Source organism: Dermacentor variabilis, chromosome 11, assembly GCF_050947875.1.
Source record: "Dermacentor variabilis isolate Ectoservices chromosome 11, ASM5094787v1, whole genome shotgun sequence".
In the NCBI taxonomy this organism is placed as follows: Eukaryota; Metazoa; Arthropoda; class Arachnida; order Ixodida; family Ixodidae; genus Dermacentor; species Dermacentor variabilis.
In genome coordinates, this window is record NC_134578.1 from 57,838,653 (window position 1) to 57,858,843 (window position 20,191).

The 20,191-nt window shown below is 48.3% G+C and overlaps 1 protein-coding gene across 7 annotated transcripts in view; it reads right to left on the bottom strand.

Moving 5' to 3' along the window:
- Window positions 1-20,191, bottom strand: part of Prosap (SH3 and multiple ankyrin repeat domains prosap) — a 228,490-nt gene that overhangs the window by 42,528 nt on the left and 165,771 nt on the right. For all 7 annotated transcript variants that reach the window (XM_075675787.1, XM_075675786.1, XM_075675785.1 and 4 more), the window contains one exon: window positions 9,516-9,672. In XM_075675787.1, coding sequence (XP_075531902.1) covers window positions 9,516-9,611 — 96 coding nt within the window. In that variant the 5' untranslated portion in view covers window positions 9,612-9,672. The remainder of the gene's footprint in view (window positions 1-9,515; window positions 9,673-20,191) is intronic.

Sequence of the window (20,191 nt, forward strand, 5' to 3'; positions counted from 1 at the left end):
AACAGCCCCACGTGATTTCATTGTGGAAAGCAAGCAAATTAATTTCATTCTATTTGTACACTCCCGCTCACTCTACTATTGCTGAGTGTTTGCTTTCACGTCTATTTGAACAATGACATTCGCGCGTACGCGTATAATATTGTTTTCATTGCACAGAGGACATAAGCTTCTATTAGTGAACTCGAGTGCATGTGGGACGTTTCTTCTCTTTAGCTTTATTTCTTTTCTTCTTGTTTACACAGACATCTTTACGTAGACTTATAGTATGTTTGCGTGCCGCATGATAGGCATGCCAGCGTTATCTGGGGAAAGGGATGGCCTCAGTTTCCCAAACGCGCCTTGAAACTGCCGGCTTTTAAGGAGATCGGTGCTAGCTACCTTCCCTGTTAAATATGCACCCTACTGGCCCTGCCATGCCAGTCAGAATGCCGTTTGATGATGACGAATTTGTCGTTTCGTGGCGCAAGGGCCAAGCATGGCCAGAGCCGTTAATATAAGCCGGTTCGCTGGGGTTTTGATGGTCTACAGATTAGCAAAGCAATCGAGATAATGGTACCTAAGTTTCTTTTTTTTTTGGCCCTACATGTGGCGATGGCGAAACTGTGATTGAGGAGACGGCCTGAAAAACGGCATAATAACGTCGATAACGACGAACGCAATCAGCGTAACGCAATGACGGATCAAAAAATTGGCTGAAGGCTTAGCTTGGTTAAGCCTGGAAGATTGCGAAAGCAATACCTTGGTTCGGCTGATGGTGTGGACATGGTTGCCCTTTGTTAAACTTATGGCTATACATCATCCGACATAGCGCAAGGCAGCGCGACGACCACTGCGAGGAGCCGAGCTGTAGCCCCATTTATCCTTCTAGCGAGACGTCACACCAGCGAGCGCCCTCTCTCGGTAGCGCCGCAGCAGCGGCGCGCAAGGCTTCGCCTCCACCATCGATGCCGCGAGCTGGGGCCCGTCTCTCGGTCTGGAGTGACGTCACACGGTCACGTGACGCGCAGCAGTGTAAGGAGGCGCCACGACCACCGATGGGCCGAAAGTGCGAGCAGTATTGCTTTCTCAATAAAAAGCAAACACCTTTTTCGAGCACTTAACTCTATACTGTCACAGCGATATTGTCAAAGCCTTCCTGCGACTGCGCGTGACCCATGTGTATATAGCTGACGTGTGCGAATCGACATCCCCTGAGTACCGACGCACTGCGAGTTATCCTTCGCCGCATGCTGTCCAGGGATCGAGAAAAACTTCCTTATCACGTGAAAGGAAGCAAGGGTGACGGTGTATTAACATGATAAATTTACTGAAATGGTATCGCATTCAGTGAGATGGAGAAGAGATCGCGCAAGTGTCCTTTCGTTGCTTATACCGTATACGGCGACAGTTATCTGTTTCGGCTGTCCTGTTGAACTACCCCGTCGGCATCGTCCTGATGGCCTTAAAGGTCAACATGACGAGGTGAATGGTAGGCCTTTAGTTGGGAAAGGTTGAACCACGTCGCTGCAAACTAAATTTTTTCTGCCTTTTCCCCCAGGGGTCAACTATTTCAATCAGTTCTTCTGCGGTTGTGCTTTTGCATAATGTGTGACGCGTGTGACATCACGTAGGCAAATTTATTAAATGGGGCCGAGGGTCGCTCAAGCCGCGTCAGTGCGACGTTTTCCTCTACCTCCTCCGTTTATTTTCTTTACAATTAGAAATCAATAAAGAAAGAAAAGAAGCAGGAAAAAGGAGCAAAATAAAGAAGATGCGGACGGCGTCGGAGGTGACAGCGAGACTATCTCGTACATTACATCAGTTAGCTGGCGCAACGCAAGGTATAAGGGCGAGGCGTGACTGGAGATGGAATTGATCGAACAGCCCCGCATGGCCTTCTTCTTCTCGGTTAAGCGAATGGTGTGGTGGGAGAAAGTGTCTCGGGCTACGTCGGCAACGTTCTAGCGGTCAGAGTAGCTCGGTGCTCTGCGCTGGTGCGTCATCTGGGTCAAACAGCATCTTCCAAAGGCGCCCGGTGAACGCAGAGGCTGTTAGGACTAAAGCAAGGGAAGCCTTAAGCGTGGGCCTTATTTCCCGCAAAAAAAGAAAGAAAGAAAAGAAGTCTGACGCGGGTGTCGTACGCGATCGATAGGTGCTCAATAGACGTCACTGCCTGACAGTTAAAACGAAGGGCAGAAAAGAGCGAGCACTGTATAGCGAACGCGCAGAAACGGCCAAGCTGTCTCGCACGTTCCCACACTGCGCACGCTTTCGCAGCAGCCATAACAACATGCCGAAAACTGCGCGGAGGTCGCAACCAGGGAAGGACGCCGGAGGGAACTCGACGCCGCGTCAGGCGCAAGGACAGAGCACCCGATAAAGTAGTCGCACGTGTATGTGCGCAACAAGGGGAACTAAAACTGGCAGCTGTCGAAGTTCTGTCGCTATTTACGTAGAAATAATACTAACGCCGGAGAAAAAAGAGAGGACTAAGAGAAAAAGAAAAGTGTGTCACGGCTGCCATCCGCATTCGATGCGGCTTTCGTGTTCGACAGCTCTGCCCCGACGGAGTGCAGCGACGGTCCTCTCTTGTTCGACGGACAATTCGGCACGCGCCCTCTTAGAACGTCTGAAAATTATTACTATTTCTTTTTGTACAGCCTTTTCTTCAGCGGCGCGCTTTCAAGAACGTGACGAACCGCTATAGTTAGCGACACCCTATAGTGTATGTCGCGTGGGTGAACTCTACGAGTAGCCGAAAACGCTGTCTCGCTGAGTTGTGTTAGATGACATTGTTGAACACGCAGATGTCATTCATTCATTCATTCATTCATTCATTCATTCATTCATTCATTCAGTCATTCAGTCATTCATTCATTCATTTCCCTACTACCCTGCTGAGGTTACCATGCCGCTACTACCTCTTGCCAAGACGGCATTGCTGACTTGACAACAGCCGTCTTGGCGGACGGTTTCGCTTCTGAACAGGCGATGGAGCGGCGAAAGTGGTTCATGTCAGAGCTGTCGATGAAACTGCAGTGATAGCAGTAATTACTGCAATATTTGGGGACATGACTGGACTGTAAGAAACATAGATATTGGGTTGAAAGTTCCAAGGGAAGACCTAAGAACACACGACAGACGTCGTATTGATGAATGCGGAATTTAGCTTGACCACACGCGCGCCGTTTCTCATTTAGCGAGCACCGAGGAGTAAGTCACCGCCTCATATATTGGGTTGAACGTTCCAATATATATATATATATATATATATATACACATGTATTTCATACGGCGGACTAGGCCTGCCTCCTGACACCCCCCCCCCCCCCCTTAAAGACGTCCCTGGGTAAAGTCGTGAGAATATGCAGATTTGCTAGATTTCTCTACTTTCCAATAAGCTAGTCATACCTTTGAAACCTTTTATGTACAAGAATTACAGCTTTTCAATTCGTTGAAATATTTTTTGGCTAGTTGAAGTATCGATACAGAGTGCAGTAATATCGTAACACTTGGTCTTGTAGAAATTGTTATGAAGCTAGGCTAACTGTTTTGTCCCAGATGCTGCGCTAAGAAGCAACATCCCTACACACTAGTATACAACTAAAGTCGCCTTTCATATCGCGTTGGCTGTGTCTCTCAAATCATCCCATACGCCCCCACATCTACCAAATATCCAATATTCTCGCATCAACGAATACATTTTGTGTGATATCTGCTGTGATCGTATCCGAGTATTGGAAATGTGTTATATGATGTATATGAGTGTGTAAGTACGGAGTTTAGGCAATGTGGCGGCCGTTTTGACGCAACTGACTATGCTTCTTCGCTAATATTGTGGATTTGTCCCTAGTCTTTTCTTTTTATAGTACTGGCACTGGTAATCCTGTCGATCAAGCTACGCTATGCCGCACGCAGTAGTCAGTGCGCCACGCCCTTGCCTTCCCGCTCACTGCACGGAATTACTGAGGCGCAAGGTACTTGTCGCAGGGGGCGTTCTCCTGACAGGAGCGATCGCCGCGGGCGCTCCATTGTGACCACTGAGGGGCAGTGCTCGAGCGAAGCGCATAAATCACTATATAAAGCATTAAAAGCATGCAGGGGATTCAATGAACGACCGCTCTTTTGTATCGGTCCTCGGCGAGTTCAATGGGGGCAAACAAAATTCCCGAGTGTTGCAGCCCGCCGGTCACAATAGCTGCTATATGTTAAACATTAGGAACCAATGAATGCTGTGAACGCCTCTCGCTTTGAAGCGTTACCGCCTGCGGCTTGTTCGAAAGGTCGGAAATCCACTTACAACACACAGCCGTTGTGACGTACGATAAAAACGGTCAGCAGGGATATCTTTTTCCTGTACCAGGCTATATACAAGAGGCTGGTGGTGATAGCGATGATAATCGTGTTGATCGTCTTAATTATCGCATAATACCCGTAACAGTGCCACTGACGAGCCCATGGTTACGCAGCGCAATTTGACGGGAAGAAAAAAAAAAGAACGTGCGCGTCGCGCACGACGTTATTTTATCGGATTAAATAAAGCGTACGCACTCTTGCGAGAACCATAGGTCGGTAATGATGTCACACCTCTCGCATTTCAGCTACGCCAGAGAAAAGTGGACCAATAGAGGGTCAATTCTTCAACGCCACGTAGGAAATGCGCCCCCGCGCACTGTAAAATAATTTGCAGACTTAAACATGAAAAAGGGTGTAAAATGTGTCTGTAACTCGCACCGTTACACCATTTTGCAGTAACGGTAAGGGTTATGGACGGATTTACACCCTTTTTCACATTTAGGGGTACAAATTATTTTACAGTGCGCTTCACTTTCAGTGCAGAGAATCGGAGCCCTATATTCTCGATTTGCCGCGAGCACGCACCATGTAATTAGGGTTGCTTCGGCTTCAATATAACATTTTAGTTGCCCGCAAATTTGCTTTGACGCAGCCACCGCATATGCTTAGTAAACAAGTGCGCTCAGAAACACTTATGCAGCAGCTTGCTCTAAGGCCACCCATCAGAGTAAAGTGGCGCCACTTGCGAAAGAAACGTCATTTCTCGTAACGCGGCATATCGCACGCGAAGCAGTGCAAACAAGCCTGTTTCCCGCAGCTGCTGGCCCAATTGTTCGCTTTCCGCCAGGCGCGAGCGTTTTTTTCGTGCGTTCCGGATCATTTCTTAATCGCCGTCGAAACACCTCGGCCATTCTGAAGCCCTCGCACTTTGTGGACTCGCGCCTCGCACGCATTTGTATAGGTGTCCGTGGGGCCGGTGACGGTAACTGGTTTTTCCCAGCCGCCCCGCCCTCCTAAAAGAAATGAAACAGTCCGATAAATAATGTTTAGATAAACCACCGCACCGGTCCTCCCTCGCAGTACACCGCACCGTTCGTTGTCTGCCATTTCGAAACTCGCAGCTTTCCACACGAAACCGCGTTTTCCACGCGTCCGCAGAGGGCAGCGAAAACCGTGCCGGCGCTCGCAACTGGAGTACGGTGAACACACAACGCAAAAGCGCACTGCAAACTCAGCTTTCTTTCGGGTCCTTTGTGCACTGCCGTGAAAGAGCCACGCGGCGTGACCCGAAGTTTCACTTTCGGGCAGCCTATCTCGCGAACAAAGTGTGACATAGCAACGGCGATATCCAAAGAAAGGAGATGAAGAAAGAAAGAAAAATGAAGGGCAAGCTATACCCGGGAGGAACAACGGGACGCAACGGCTCCGCACGCCACCATTCCTCTGCACGCAACAATGCACCCGGCGGGCGACCTCGCGGGAACGCGCGAATTTCTCGGCGGCTGCACGACACCGTTTGCGCCGGGGCGTGTGCAGAGCGCGCGCCCTCTCTCGCGAAGCGGTAACGCACTCGCCGCTGATTTCCACGAGCGTTCACACCACGGTTCACACACAAACGCACGCCGATACGCGAACGCCTAGCGGGGCGAGACATTTCGCGCCACGGAATTTCGCGGGCTCCGCCGCCCCGCAGTCGGAGCGAACGTAATACGCAAATGACTTCGGTGGGAGATTTGGCGGGCACTATATATATATATATATATATATATATATATATATATATATATATATATATATATATATATATAAGTCGCGTCTCTCTAGCATCACGCAGTAGGTTACGGGGCGTTTGAGGCAGCACAGATATAGCTACAGCGTGCTTACGCCGCCACGGCTTTCATCCGCTCTGGCAAATTCACTCGGAACTGTTGAAAATGAGAGCGACATAATATGGCAACGCAACTCGCACGCCGGATGTTTCTGGGCGCCAGAGTGGCAACCTTTCGCAGTAATACCGTAATTTTAACAATTTTCGTCGCGTATTACCTTGTCCATGTATAACTGTAGATGTTTCTGCAGGCAGATTGCCCCAAGCAAATCTGTCATGAGTTATTCTCATTTTTTTCTCCCTATTTCGATTAGTAATATGGATGAGATAGTTCAAGTGGCTGAGGAGTTCTATAGAGATTTATACAGTACTAGTGGCACCCACGACGATAATGGCAGAGAGAATAGTCTAGAGGAATTCGAAATCCCACAGGTAACGCCGGAAGAAGTAAAGAAAGCCTTGGGAGCTATGCAAAGGGGGAAGGCAGCTGGGGAGGATCAGGTAACAGCAGATTTGTTGAAGGATGGTGGGCAGATTGTTCTAGAGAAACTGGCCACCCTGTATACGCAGAGCCTCATGACTTCGATCGTACCGGAATCTTGGAAAAACGCTAACATAATACTAATCCATAATAAAGGGGACGCCAAAGACTTGAAAAATTATAGACCGATCAGCTTACTATCCGTTGCCTACAAAGTATTTACTAAGGTAATTGCAAATAGAATCAGGAACGTACACCTTAGACTTCCGTCAACCAAAGGACCACGCAGCATTCCGTAGAGGCTACTCAAGAATAGACCATATCCACACTATCAATCAGGTGATAGAAAAATGTGCGGGATATAACCAACCTTTATATATATATATATAGCTTTCATTGATTACGAGAAAGCGTTTGATTCAGTTGAAACCTCAGCAGTCATGGAGGCATTGCGCAATCAGGGTGTAGACGAGCCGTATGTAAATATACTGAAAGATATCTATAGCGGCTCCACAGCCACCGTAGTCCTCCATGAAGAAAGCAACAAAATCCCAATAAAGAAAGGCGTCAGGCAGGGAGATACGATCTCTCCAATGCTATTCACAGCGTGTTTACAGGAGGTATTCAGAGACCTGGATTGGGAAGAATTGGGGATAAGAGTTAATGGAGAATACCTTAGTAACTTGCGATTCGCTGATGATATTGCCTTGCTTAGTAACTCAGGGGACCAACTGCAATGCATGCTCACTGACCTGGAGAGGCAAAGCCGAAGGGTGGGTCTAAAAATTAATCTGCAGAAAACTAAAGTAATGTTTAACAGTCTCGGAAGAGAACAGCAGTTTGCGATAGGTAGTGAGGCACTGGAAGTTGTAAGGGAATACATCTACTTAGGACAGGTAGTGACTGCGGATCCGGATCATGAGACTGAAATAATCAGAAGAATAAGAATGGGCTGGGGTGCGTTTGGCAGGCATTCTCAGATCATGAACAACAGATTGTCATTATCCCTCAAGAGAAAAGTTTATAACAGCTGTGTCTTACCAGTACTCACGTACTGGGCAGAAACCTGGAGGCTTACGAAAAGGGTTCGACTTAAATTGAGGACGACGCAACGAGCTATGGAAATAAGAATGATAGGTGCAACGTTAAGGGATAAGAAAAGGGCAGATTGGGTGAGGGAACAAACGCGAGTTAATGATATCTTAGTTGAAATCAAGAAAAAGAAATGGGCGTGGGCAGGACACGTAATGAGGAGGGAAGATAACCGATGGTCATTAAGAGTTACGGAATGGATTCCAAGGGAAGGGAAGCGTAGCAGAGGGCGGCAGAAAGTTAGGTGGGCGGATGAGATTAAGAAGTTTGCAGGGACAACATGGCAACAATTAATACTTGAACGGGGTAGTGCTAGAAGTATGGGAGAAGCCTTTGCCCTGCAGTGGGCGTAACCAGGCTGATGATGATGATGATGATTTCGATATATTTAGGTTTCTGTAATCAGTTTTATTACCGTTCTCTTGTGGCTCTTGCCTGGGTGTTGACGAGTGCAGTGATTCCCACCCACGAGCGACGTCGTTCGCGCTATAAGATGAACCGCCTTCGAACAGTCGCAATATATACTGAAATCCGCCCTGCTCAATAAACTAAGTTTGAGTTCTCAGATATATCTCTTCCTGGCCTATGTTAATATATCGTAAGCAGGCTATACGTATACGATAAAGTGCCTGCCCGTTCCTACACTTATTTCTAAACCCCTCCTCTTGATGCCAAGTCAGAGAGAGCCGCCGCTTTGAGGGCGGCATTGTGGACGCCATCTAGTGGCTACGTGCTCGTCGCTACAGTAAGGCGTCGTTCTTATTTTGGAGTCTACGGGAAAGTAAAAGCAGCCCCGAAAAATGATCTATCGCCATACTGGTGCAAACTTTATCCCCGTGCTTCCTGCAGCAACGTCCAGTATACTTATCTCTTTCTCTGGTAGCGTTTATTAAGCTAGCGCTGCAAACATGAACTCCAGCTACAAACAAGCCCGCCTCCCCGCACTGAAAGCTGATCAAACTGGGTACTTCACGTTGCTTGGGTATTCGTGCCTGTGAACGTACACCGGTTAAAGGAAAAAAAAAATAGTTATCCCGTAGCACACATAAAGTGACAGTGTGCCAAAGCAATTAATTTAAACAAAACGGGCCAGTTTGATCCATTCTATTTCCTGACAAGGCTTGCTTGAAGTGAAGCATCCGGTGCCACTCCACAGCGTGGCTGTACGGCAGCGTAGCCTGACAAGACGTTCTTCGCCATTCATCGGTTTTAGCCGTAAGCACACTTGCCGCAGCGACGCAGACGCTCCAAGAGAAATCCGCGACGCATTCCCTAAAAGTGACTGAAGCTCGCCCAATGAAATCAGTCAATGTATGTACAACGTTGGGCAACATTCCATCTACATATGGCAACGTTAGCCAAACATCGGCCACACTTTGTCGTACTTACGGTCTCGTATCCCGGCCGCGGTGGCCGCATTTCGATGGAGGAGAAATGCGAAAACACCCGTGGTACTTAGATTTAGGTGCACGTTAAAGAACCCCAGGTGGTCGAAATTTCCGGAGTCCCCCACTACGGCGTGCCTCATAATCATGAAGTGGTTTTGGCACGTTATACCCCATAATTTAATGTTTACGGTCTCGTGCAAATGAAGCTGATTACCCGCCTTCGAACTGGAAGCTGCGAAAGAAAAAGAGCGGCAACCCTACCGGTGCAGGAACACACCGCGTCCTTGAAAAAAAAAATGTATTCATTCCGGCATCGGTCCCAAGAGACGCCTTATATCAATCCACTTAAAGGGTTTCGGTTATCCTCAGGCGTCGCCGCAAGTGGCATCAAAGAACAAGGAAGAGCACAGTCTGCACAGGTGCAATGAAATAAAGAAGCGATCGCGCTCACCTGAATGACAAGGTCCGGCACAAAGACCTGCAGCGGCACCAGCTGGTCTTCCGTGGTCACGGTGTCATCGACGGTCTCCATGGCGACCGCCTTCATGACCGTGCCAGCACCGCTGCTAGAGCCCTCTGGCCGCGACAGCCCGCAGTTACGCCGGCGCCTGCGCAGAGAGAGCAAGGGAATTCGCTTTAGCCACCATTGACACGCACCCACCAGAGCGCAGAGCCCGTCTGCACTATGGGCGACGCACCAATACAAAAATTTATTTCGTTCTTGAAGTTCAGAGCATGAGTGGACGCAAAAACCTTAATGAATGGGAAACATCTTTTCCTCGGGACCAGCTCTAAGTTGTACTGCCTTTGCGCAAGCATCCCAAGCGCAAGCGTCCACAATATGACTCTTGTGGACAACCTGCTCCAAGCCGACATGTTAGCACATCTCTCAGATGACAGTTACATGCCAGCAGATTTCCCAAGAGGTACAGAAGCCTTGCTCTCCTTTCGACAAGCGGGACATCTGCCCTCTTTCTGTGTGCGAGTTATAGCCCTATGGCCTCGACACTCGTCTAGAAGGTAGGCTCTATAATCCCTGCTCCGTTTGTCGCAGACGACAGGTTTATTTGGCAGACTTAAGTTTACGCAGAGAAATTACGAAAGTGCCAGACTGAAGCAATATATAGAAACAAAGGAATTTGAGCGCATTTAACCAACTAGCCCACTGTCGAGATTTCTTTAATAATGCGACAGACCACACGCCGACGTAACTCCCCTCCTTTCTTTTCTTGTCCTTTCTTCATTATGTTTCTAGCTTTCCTTGTCTTTTCAATTCCATCCTTCCGCAGCGTAGGTAACAAACAACATTGGTTCTCTGCTTAGTTCTCTGCCTGTCCTTTTCCTCTCTTTCTTTCTATCTTTCCCTTTTCCCGAACTAAAGATAATAACTGACACAAAGGCTTCAAGCACGGCTTTTTCAGTTCTCAAAGCAACGCATTCACTGTAGACACGCAACATAATGGATGTCAGTGACCCGTTCTTCAGGCGAAATGACGCAACGCGACACCGCGGTGCAACATAGGCCGGAGCAACTCTTTCACGAAACTCTAGAGCAGCTCTTTTTCCGAAGCCGAAATCGGAACTTTACATTTATGTACAGTATCGCTGATACGAGAGCAACTGCACACTGCGCTCGCTTTCCATCAATGACGTCTGACAAACATATCGTTTTGAAAAACTGGTGCTTATACGCAGATAGGCCAACGGGGATCATGACTGGACCAAAGAAAGACAAAAAAAAACTATCCTCCCCCCAACAAAAAGCTGAATGAGCCGTGTACGCCGCCGAAATTCCAGAACAAGGGCATCGAATCGTTGCGGCAAGATACACGACGCCGAAAAAAACGGTACATCGGGCGGTCCTGCTGGCGGAGCCCGGATTACAAGACAACGTCGCTCACTCGCCCAACAAGGATGCTGCTCTTCGGTTTAGAACAAAAGGAGATTGAACTTGGTGATACAAGAGCGCCGGCACAGATATATATTGGACACGTCAGGGCGAAACGAGGAGCTTCCCACGCGGGAACTGTTTCTTCATGCAGCAGTGAAAAAGTGCACAAGAAACAATGGGCAAAGCGGACCTTTCAATCTCAGTGAACGGAGCGCACAGAGAGCTTCGGTCAACTGGTAGGGCTGGACAGCATCGAAAGAAGGCGGAATGAAGCTCTGCTTCTCTCTGTGTTGCATTTTTTTTTAAATCTAGCTACACTGCTTGCTTTCCCGTAAAGAAAAATACATTTTTACTGCGCTTTGTCCAACGTTCTTTGCAGGTCCGTCAGAAACATCTCGGTTATCTTTCGAATCAGAATTCGAGAGAAGGGCAGCTTCGTGTATAGGAATGTACGTACAAGTCGGGGCCTTTGTTTGGAGAAGAAACAACGCGCACTTGGCCTAAAACAAAAAGAAACATAATAAAATTTGAGACGCGAGTGTTTTAGGCAGGAGTGCTGAGTGAGTAAAAAAAAAATACCACCCCCTGCAGACGATTATGTATGGCCTTAATTCGATCCGGCCGTCTCCGTTCATTTCAGGGCCTCAAAGGCCGTTGAACTGCAGAACTTTTATGCAAAGATTATTAGAGATATACTTGACGCTGATGCCTGCATGTGCCACCGGATCGTGTCAAAGTCAGCGTTGAGACGACGGACCAGCCATGCTATCGCCGAAATTTGAGCCTTCTGGTTTTGATTGCCTTTTGGAGTTAGCCGTTGGGCAGACTTTCTAAATACAAAAAGAATTCTCACAACACGAGAAGCAATTCCCCTGTATAAGCGAGTGCTGCTGTCCAGATAACATTGATAATTATGCCCGGGCACGGGCTAATTGTCGTCGCTGGAAATTCTGTGAAAATACGAATTTTTTTTTAAAAACGTAACTCGAAACTGCTGTGAAGTTGCAAGGCAGGCCCGGGAACATAAGCGAACATATGAAAACCCAATTACCGAAGCAGTGTTAGGAATTGGCAATACGCCAATTCGCCAATACGCCAAAGTACAGACCCCTTCGAGACAGATCCCTGAAGCACTTGAATGTATACAATTCCGCAGCCGATACCAGTCTTTAATTTCAGTAATAACTTTGTTCTCCGAGAATTTCGTTGTTCAAGCAGCCTTTTGGAACCTGCCCCTTTTTTTCCACGTCGGTAACTTCGGTGCACATTGTTGTCAACTTTTTTCAGCGTTACTAGAGGTATACTCGCACTTCTCACAGGTTGTGCCCTAGCTCATGATATGTATTATCCTAGACACATTGTGTTACGCTCTTTCTAGTACAGTGAGGACTTTTTGAACATTTTTACTTATTGTAGGCTCAATTTTATCTTTCGGTAATCTCAATTTAGCAGCGACATCGCATTGCAATTTGCATCTACGCCGATATTGGTACAAGGGCGCCTCTTATCCCGTTATCTGAATTGGAGGCGCCTCTTGTCCCAGTACAGGAATGACAGGCGTCTATCCCATTATTGGAACAGACGCCTCGCGAACAACCGCCCTTCGCAACTTTTGTCGCGTGCAGTTCTAGGACTCGACAACACTTGAGAGCAACCGAGAATGCATGTCCGTCGACGCTAGGGGCCCCAAGTTCTCCAGAGGTGCGCAGTAGGGCCGAACGGCGCCCCACCTTGCGAAGTTCAGCAAATGCCCGCAGTGGTCCCGCAGTGGCGCTGCGGTCGCCAAGGGCAACGACCAAGGTTCCGGGCCCCGCGTTCTCACCCGAAAATCGATCCTGTAGCTGGCCCCCGGAAGGACAGGCAGGCAGCACACACGAGACGAAAAGGAAAAACAGTACGAGCCGGGTCCGTCTGTCTCTCATTTCTTCTGCCAAACTTTTCGCTCACTCAGGTTAGCTCTCGTTTTCGCCGGCGAGCACCAGCGCCCGCCGAGGAAGCAGCAGCAGCGCCGCCGCTTTCGTATCGACGCGAAAAACAAACGTTTTCGCCTCTTCCCGGGAGATTCCGTCGGGCGAACACGCGAGTTTTCGCCGCATTAGTGCTTGGTCTATATATATTTGCTTCTCGTCCGAGGGCTTTTCCTTTACAGTGTAGCAAGCCCTACTTGCGTGTCTCTTTTCCTCGCTATAGTTGAGCCTACGCGGTCCGTTCTTTTGGTCTGTGTTCTGAACGCGCGCTTTTACTTATTTTTTCGCGCATACGTACGGGAGCATGTCCGTTAGTGGCGCCTTCTGTGGAGACGCTTTTGGCTTCGTTCCGTGAAAGATGAAAAAAAAAAGAATTGTGCGCAGAGTGTTCGAGCGATGAATCTCGTGAAACGACGCCGCGCTTTCCCCGCGCATGCTTTGCTTCGTGGGAGGTGTGAGCGTTAAGTTTGTGGGAAGCTGTACAGTGTGAGACTTCCTCGTGCTACGAGGAACAAAAGAAGTCATGGGTGCTAGCGCAAAGTCACTGCTGCAGCGGGTTGTACCTCGGGTTCTTTCTTTCCTTTCATTATGTTTAATCATACGTTCTGACCCTTTTTCTTAGAAGCCGAGGTACTGAACAAGTTGCCGGGTTTCCTTCCTTTCTTTCTCTCTCGTTCTTTTTGTCTTCTTTCAGGGCAGGCATTGGTACACAGCCCCACCTCCTTGCTTCCAACGATAGGGAGTTCCAGCGATAGGTTCCAGCGATAGTTCCAGCGATAGCTTCCAGCGATAGGGAGCTGATATTCATCTTAATGTTGAGGCCTCCGTCAGGTGATCTTGCATTTATTTTGTTTTTTCCGAGCGTAATGTAACCTATCCTCTAGCTCATTTTTTTCCCTTTCAGTTAGTTACGAAGCATGTATGCACATGTTTTGTTTTTTCATGAATGTGTTCCTCTTCATGGCCGGCCGATGTGTTGCGATAGAACACGAACGCATCTGCCGTCGACACAGTGTTTCATCATTGAAGAATTCTGCTACGTCCGTATACCGTATTAACGCTTACGGAATACCGCAGAGGTAGAGTGGAGACGCAATGGTGGTGGCGACATCTCGCGACTCTGATTTCAACAAAAATAAGCAGAGTTATTACAGCAACGACCGACTATTTTCCAGTCAGTGGCTGGCGTAAAGGCGTCGAGAGCAACGTTAACCTTAACGCACTTTACCCTCCCTCCGCCCCTCTCTGTAATACTAACTGCTTTCTCCTTCGACGAGAACACTCACGCTCACCAAACATGCTTCTTACGCGTTCTGGTTGAACGAGGTCTCCCAAGATCTCATCCACCTTTTGGGTATACACCGTATTGCCACGATTCCGGAAACGGCGGCAATAAGTGTAGGAACAGGACCAGACTCCTTACTATTTTTCCTTCGCTACAACTTGCGTAAGATAACTCGAACACTCAATAGAATATTAATCTTATCGATGAGTCGGAAAACAAATTTCCTCCTTCCCCGCAGCTACAGTTCTTTTGCGAACACCTCGGCTTCGGGCACCATTATCCACCCGACGGTTTATCCGCTCTTAAGAGACCCCCCCACTGCCGACCGCTTGCCTCATTCTGATAGGCCGTCGTCGGTACAGCTGTCGCTCGCGAGGAGCTTTCGAACAAAGCACCGTTAAACCTCGCAGACGAACAAGACGAACGGGCCTCGATAGCCCCTAATGTACCATTCTGTAGCACCCCGATGTGATGCCCACAGTGTTTCCACGGTGTAGCGAGAGGCGAAGACAGAGCCATTCGAGCTGTTGCGAAGGGCGAGCCGGGTGCAGGAAAGAAATCGGGAAGACCGTGCGAACACAACCACTTCACTGTAGCGCCGTTCTGCGGCGAACGCGGCTCGAATACGGAACGACGTTACCCCCCTTCTCTTAACGGCCTCTTCGGAGCGCGCCCGGAACACAAATCGACGCCGCCGCAGCCGCCGCGGATTGGCGTTGTTTCTCATTCATGGCCGCGCACGTGTCGTGTTGCAGGCGGTAAACTAGGGAGGCGAACGCGTCGGAAGATGGCGCTCTTCGCGGAAGTACGAAGCGGGGACCCCGAGAATGTCATCGAACTTTATCGGCACTTCCTTGGTTAAGCTTCACCCGCCACGGTTGCTTAGTGGCTATATGGCGTAGCGCCACTAAGGAAGAGGTCGCGGGTTCGATCCCCGACGCGGCGGCCGCACGCCGATGGGGACGGAATGCAAAAAGTACGCTGCATTGGGTACACGTTGAAGAGACCGAGGTGGTCAAACAAATAATAATAATCCGAAGGCACTGCGGCGTGCCCCGTAATCAGATTTTCACGCGTGAAGCCCCAGAACGCTTTTTTTTTCTTCTTCTTTTTTTAACGTCTATATTTCTGCATATTTTAGGCGAAGCCTTGCGACAAGAAAGAGGTGCTCTATGGAGGAAGGGGAGGGGAACTGGTGCTCTTAGTTCATTTGATTTTTCTTTTGGGTTAAGCTTCGCTGGATCCGCTTCACCACTTTCTTTTCTCACTGTCCAGCATCGTCACTGTTAACCAGTAGGACTTGTAGGTCATTCTTGACTACTTAGATTCTCGTTTGTGTTCGTTCGTTTCCTTCAAACATTTAACTGCACAGGTGTCACGTACCGGGCCAATAAATATTTCAGTTGCGAGTGTGAGCTCTGCATGCATGTGCCATTATTTCTTTGTGTCTCATCATCGCGTGCGCTTCACGTATATCACGAGTTAACTCGGCCAAGCGTCGATACCATCAGGAAGGGAAATTTCTTGCGATAATTCAAAGGTCGATTGCACTGTTCGAGATCAGAGGAGAGCATCTGAGAAGGCAGAGTTGCAGGGAAAAAGAAATTTCGGTTGAAGACGATTTGTGCGTAACGTGTGGGAACGCTACAGTATCCATTGAGCATTTCTCTGCAGAGTAGAATATGACATAAATCTATTCAGCGATAAATATGAAAGTAGTTGGTTTCCTCAATGCTTTGGGTGGCAAGGGCAGTCAAAAAAACGTAAACGAATCTACACTGAAGGTAAATACGAGGTGGGTGGAAGGTTGAGGGCGCAGGGAAATGGAAAACATGCGTTGCAACAGAAGGGAACTTTCTATTTTGAATATGCCACTTTAGCACATTAATATTGCAGCATTGGGACACAAATGGAGAGAGAGAGAGAGAGATAAAGAGGAAAGGCAGGGAGGTCAACCAGGTATCGGTCTCCGGTTTCCTTACCTACACTGGGGATGGGAGATAGGGGTTATAAAGAGGACAGAGAGGAAAACGTTAAAAACAGAAGCTTAAAGGAAACGACCTTGGGTTGCATGTGTCAACATTAAATTTCGAAGGGAACCATCGTCACCAACATAATCAGCAACAGCAGCGTCGAACGGCTGGAAACAATGAAATCGAAAGAGAAAATATTTAGGCTAATTCAATGGGAAACGCACTACTGCTAGAGGCCAGATCCCAACCAATTGTCTTCGGCTCCGCCCCTACGTGCTATCGATTCCATTAATCGAAAAGACCATGGGCTATCTGCTTTTGGTATTGCATGATCTTCCGAACTAGCTCTTCTTTTATAGAGAATATTAACCACGTACGTTCTTTTTATGTAATCAATGCTACTTTCTTTCTCTGTTTTTCCTGTATCTTCCTGTGCCTTCTTCCTTCTTCCCCGACCATTTTCTGTTTCATCGCTGGTTCCGCGGTCCTCAGTTTCTCCTAATGTTACATTGTTGTTCCACAATTTTCCTATAACCATATGCTGTCATCATTCCATTTTATGTAAAGTGCAGAGCGAAAAAAAGAATACGGAGAGCCGCTGTGTCCATGCTGTTTCTTGTCCCCATCTACGTTCAGCCTTGGTTCGTAAGCCTATTCAGGAAGTATGGTCCGTAAGCCTATTCAGGAAGTACTTTCCACGAGATCTGTTAGCCCTAACTTGCGTTTCCTAATTTTAGCACACCGCCTAATCCTCAGCTGCCCTCGACAGCGTTTCCTTTCGTTTTCGGCCCATGCCATTACTCCAACAGATCACCACTTAACGCGCCCTACGCATTGCCAGGGTCTGCTCAGTTCCACCTTTCCCTCCAACTATGCCATCGTGCCACAGAAGTTATAGCTGTCTAATCCACTCCGCCATCTTTCCTGTCTTCTTGACGTTAAGCCTGTCATATTTAGTTGCATTTCTCGTTTCTCGGTAACTAGGTACAGATTTCCTGTAGATGTATCGAAGCACATTACCGTCCATTCATAGGTCAGCCGTTGGCTACAGTGGCGCCATTCAGCGGCGGACATACAAAGCAGCAAGCAGACGACGCGCCGATGAAATCAGCTGGGCTCCGTTTGCAGGGCGGTGCACCGTTCGGCTCATCGACTGCAGCTGGGCCATCTGCCCTAGGTACTCTTTTTCTCGCGGCTGCGTTTCCGATGAAGGCGTGTTTTGTTTCTCTCCGATTGTGTTTCCCGCTTGCGCTCATTTATGGCACGATGCTTCGTCGCACTGTCTTTCTGGAGCAAGGACACAGTCAGATAAAGAGAATTCTTTCTCGCTTCTTGGCTTCTACCACGAGCCGCATTCGTATAAAGCAACTTAGATCGACTGATTATCCTCGTTCGAAGGATGGTCGTTATTGTTGGTTAACTGAGACAAAACGGGAAATTTGGCTACTACAGAAACCATTATCCCTAAATCGCACCTAAAATACAAAGCACCAAACAAGGCATACATGCAAAGAGCGCACCAGAAATGACAAGAAAAAGATTACCAAGTTCATTATCTGAAAAATAATAGCGGCGCTATACTATATGTAAGTGTGGATGTGTATAGTTCGAACGTCTGCTTGAAACACATTTGTGTTCCCTCTGACATCCAGGGACTCCGTTCCGACTGCAACTTTTCGCAAAAGACATACACTTCTTCTGACGCTAATTTTATACTGCTTTATTGCAAGGATGTGTTCGTAGTCATGGCTTGCCTCACAGTGCTAGAGCACAGTTAGTGAAATTAAGACTTGGCTCTGTGTCGGTGCGCGAACGCTTGTATCGTGAAGGACATGTGGACAGTCCGTCGTATACGCCCTGTGGCTCCTGTGAGAAACTCGAACACCTTATAGTGGAGTGTACCGCATTCTTCATACAACGTGCACTGCTAAACAAGGTCTATGGACTGACTGGACTCAAGTGTAGGACCCTTGACGATTGCCTGTTTCCGAGAGGGAGTGCTGCTCAACGTGACCAGGGTCATAGGGTCTTGCTACCTTTCATGCAGAAAACTGATTTGGCCTCCTGTTTACACACATTCTTTCCGTGTTCCTACTTTCGTTTGTCCGGGTCTTTGCCATTTTTTATTTCCTATTTTCTTTCCTATTCCTTTGCTTCCTATCTTCTTCGTCTCTTCTCCTCTTTTCATTCCCTCCTCCCAAAAGAGTAGGCAGGTGTTGTGCCCCTGTCGGTGGCAGTTGTCAGCTTGATCGCTTCCTGTTTCCTTTGTGTTTTTCTATGTTTCTGTATCTAATACTAATAATAATAATATTATAATATTTAACGACCGAGTGAAAATCGCTGTACATCTATGACATGCAGCACGCGGCGGCAAATACCTGTTCATATATTTTCATATCAATAAATTCAAACGCCCGATCAATGTGAATTGAGAGGGAAATCAATACTGATAAATCTGATCTAGCAGGCGGGAGTGAAACAAGCCGTCGATAAGCTATTTGTCGCTTCTGCGTGCACCTGCAAGCAAGCCCGTGGACATCGCAGATTACGAAAACCCAGCCACACTGCCGCCCACAGCACGGAAAATATAACGTCGCAACATGGCCCCGTGCCAACAACACATGTCGCGTGACTCGCCCAGATACGACCTCGGGACAAAACGAGAAAATTGCACAAAGAAAAGCAAAAACATAACGAAACCAAGCGTGGTTCCCAGAAGAGGTGCGCTGAAAGTGACGCCGTACAAAACAAAATGTACTAGCTTTCGGCGAAAGATCCCACGCACGAGTGACCCACGTACCTGCGGTCGCGATACAGCAGATGAGTTACAGCAGACGAGATATAGCAGACGACACGTGCTGCCTTCTGCAACTCGGCCGCGTGGCCCGGTGCATGTAGTCGTACAGACGGTATATAGTACACAGCGGTATATACGCGTACATCGGCGACATCCGATATCGCAATCGGGAGGACAACGCGGATCGCTGTCGCAAGGCCGGCTCACGTATACAGCCGGGGACGACATCCGTCTCGCGTCCGCCATTGTGAGCTCGACACGCTGCGGTGCACGCATTCACGGCGAGAGGAGACGAACGGCAGAGAAACGTGTGCAAACGCGACGACACTGGACGAGGGTAGGGGCTTGCGCGGATTGGCGCGTCCTTCAAACGGTCGCGCGGGAGCGGACGCCGGACGACAGGAAGCGAGTCCGGAGAGAGAGAGGGAGAGAGAAAGAGAGATCTGAAGGAAGAGGTACTGTATAGGGGTGTCGGCTAGACGAGCGTCCGGTTAGCTACCCTACACTTGGGTAAGAGAGAAGGTGGTGGAAAGAGGGGAGAGAGTGAGCACTACGCGCTCACAAGAGGATGCACAGCTGTTTATACATACGCCTGCAGCAGAGTAACTCCAGCAGAGCCAAAAACGCCAAATGGAGGATGAATTTTGCCGGTTGCAGAGGCGCAAGTTACCGAGGAGTGCATAGCCCTTGCATGCGACTGCACCTCCACATGTAATTGTACAGAGGGGCGACAGAATGTCAGTAGAAACGTAAGCTTTTGTAACGACTTTTGTGAAGGAATGGCTACACTTTTTCCCGCTTCACTTGTCTGTACAGGGTTGCAGACCGGTAGATTTTCTGGTTAAACGCTTTATACCTTCCATTTTCATTTGTTTACTCTATAGATAAACGTGCGACACTGGTAGATGCCATAAAAAAAACCATCCCGCAACTGTGTCGCCCTTTTCTGCGGCTCCCTCAATACAGACCGCGTTAGCTCGGCTGCACTCCGGAACGTTTTCCGAGACGGTAAACTCCGTAGGCCCACCTTGTGCAACAATTTTCCTACAATATTCAATTCCTGCTCAATGGAAATTCAAGTGAAAGTAACGGGAAGTCAGTAGAGGTAGAGAAATACTTATAAAGCCGTTCTGGTTGAGGTTGGTCAGTTGGGCTGGCTCGCACACGCTGGCCGTTGTACGCGTGTACGTACATAGCACGGCGCTATCGCTAAC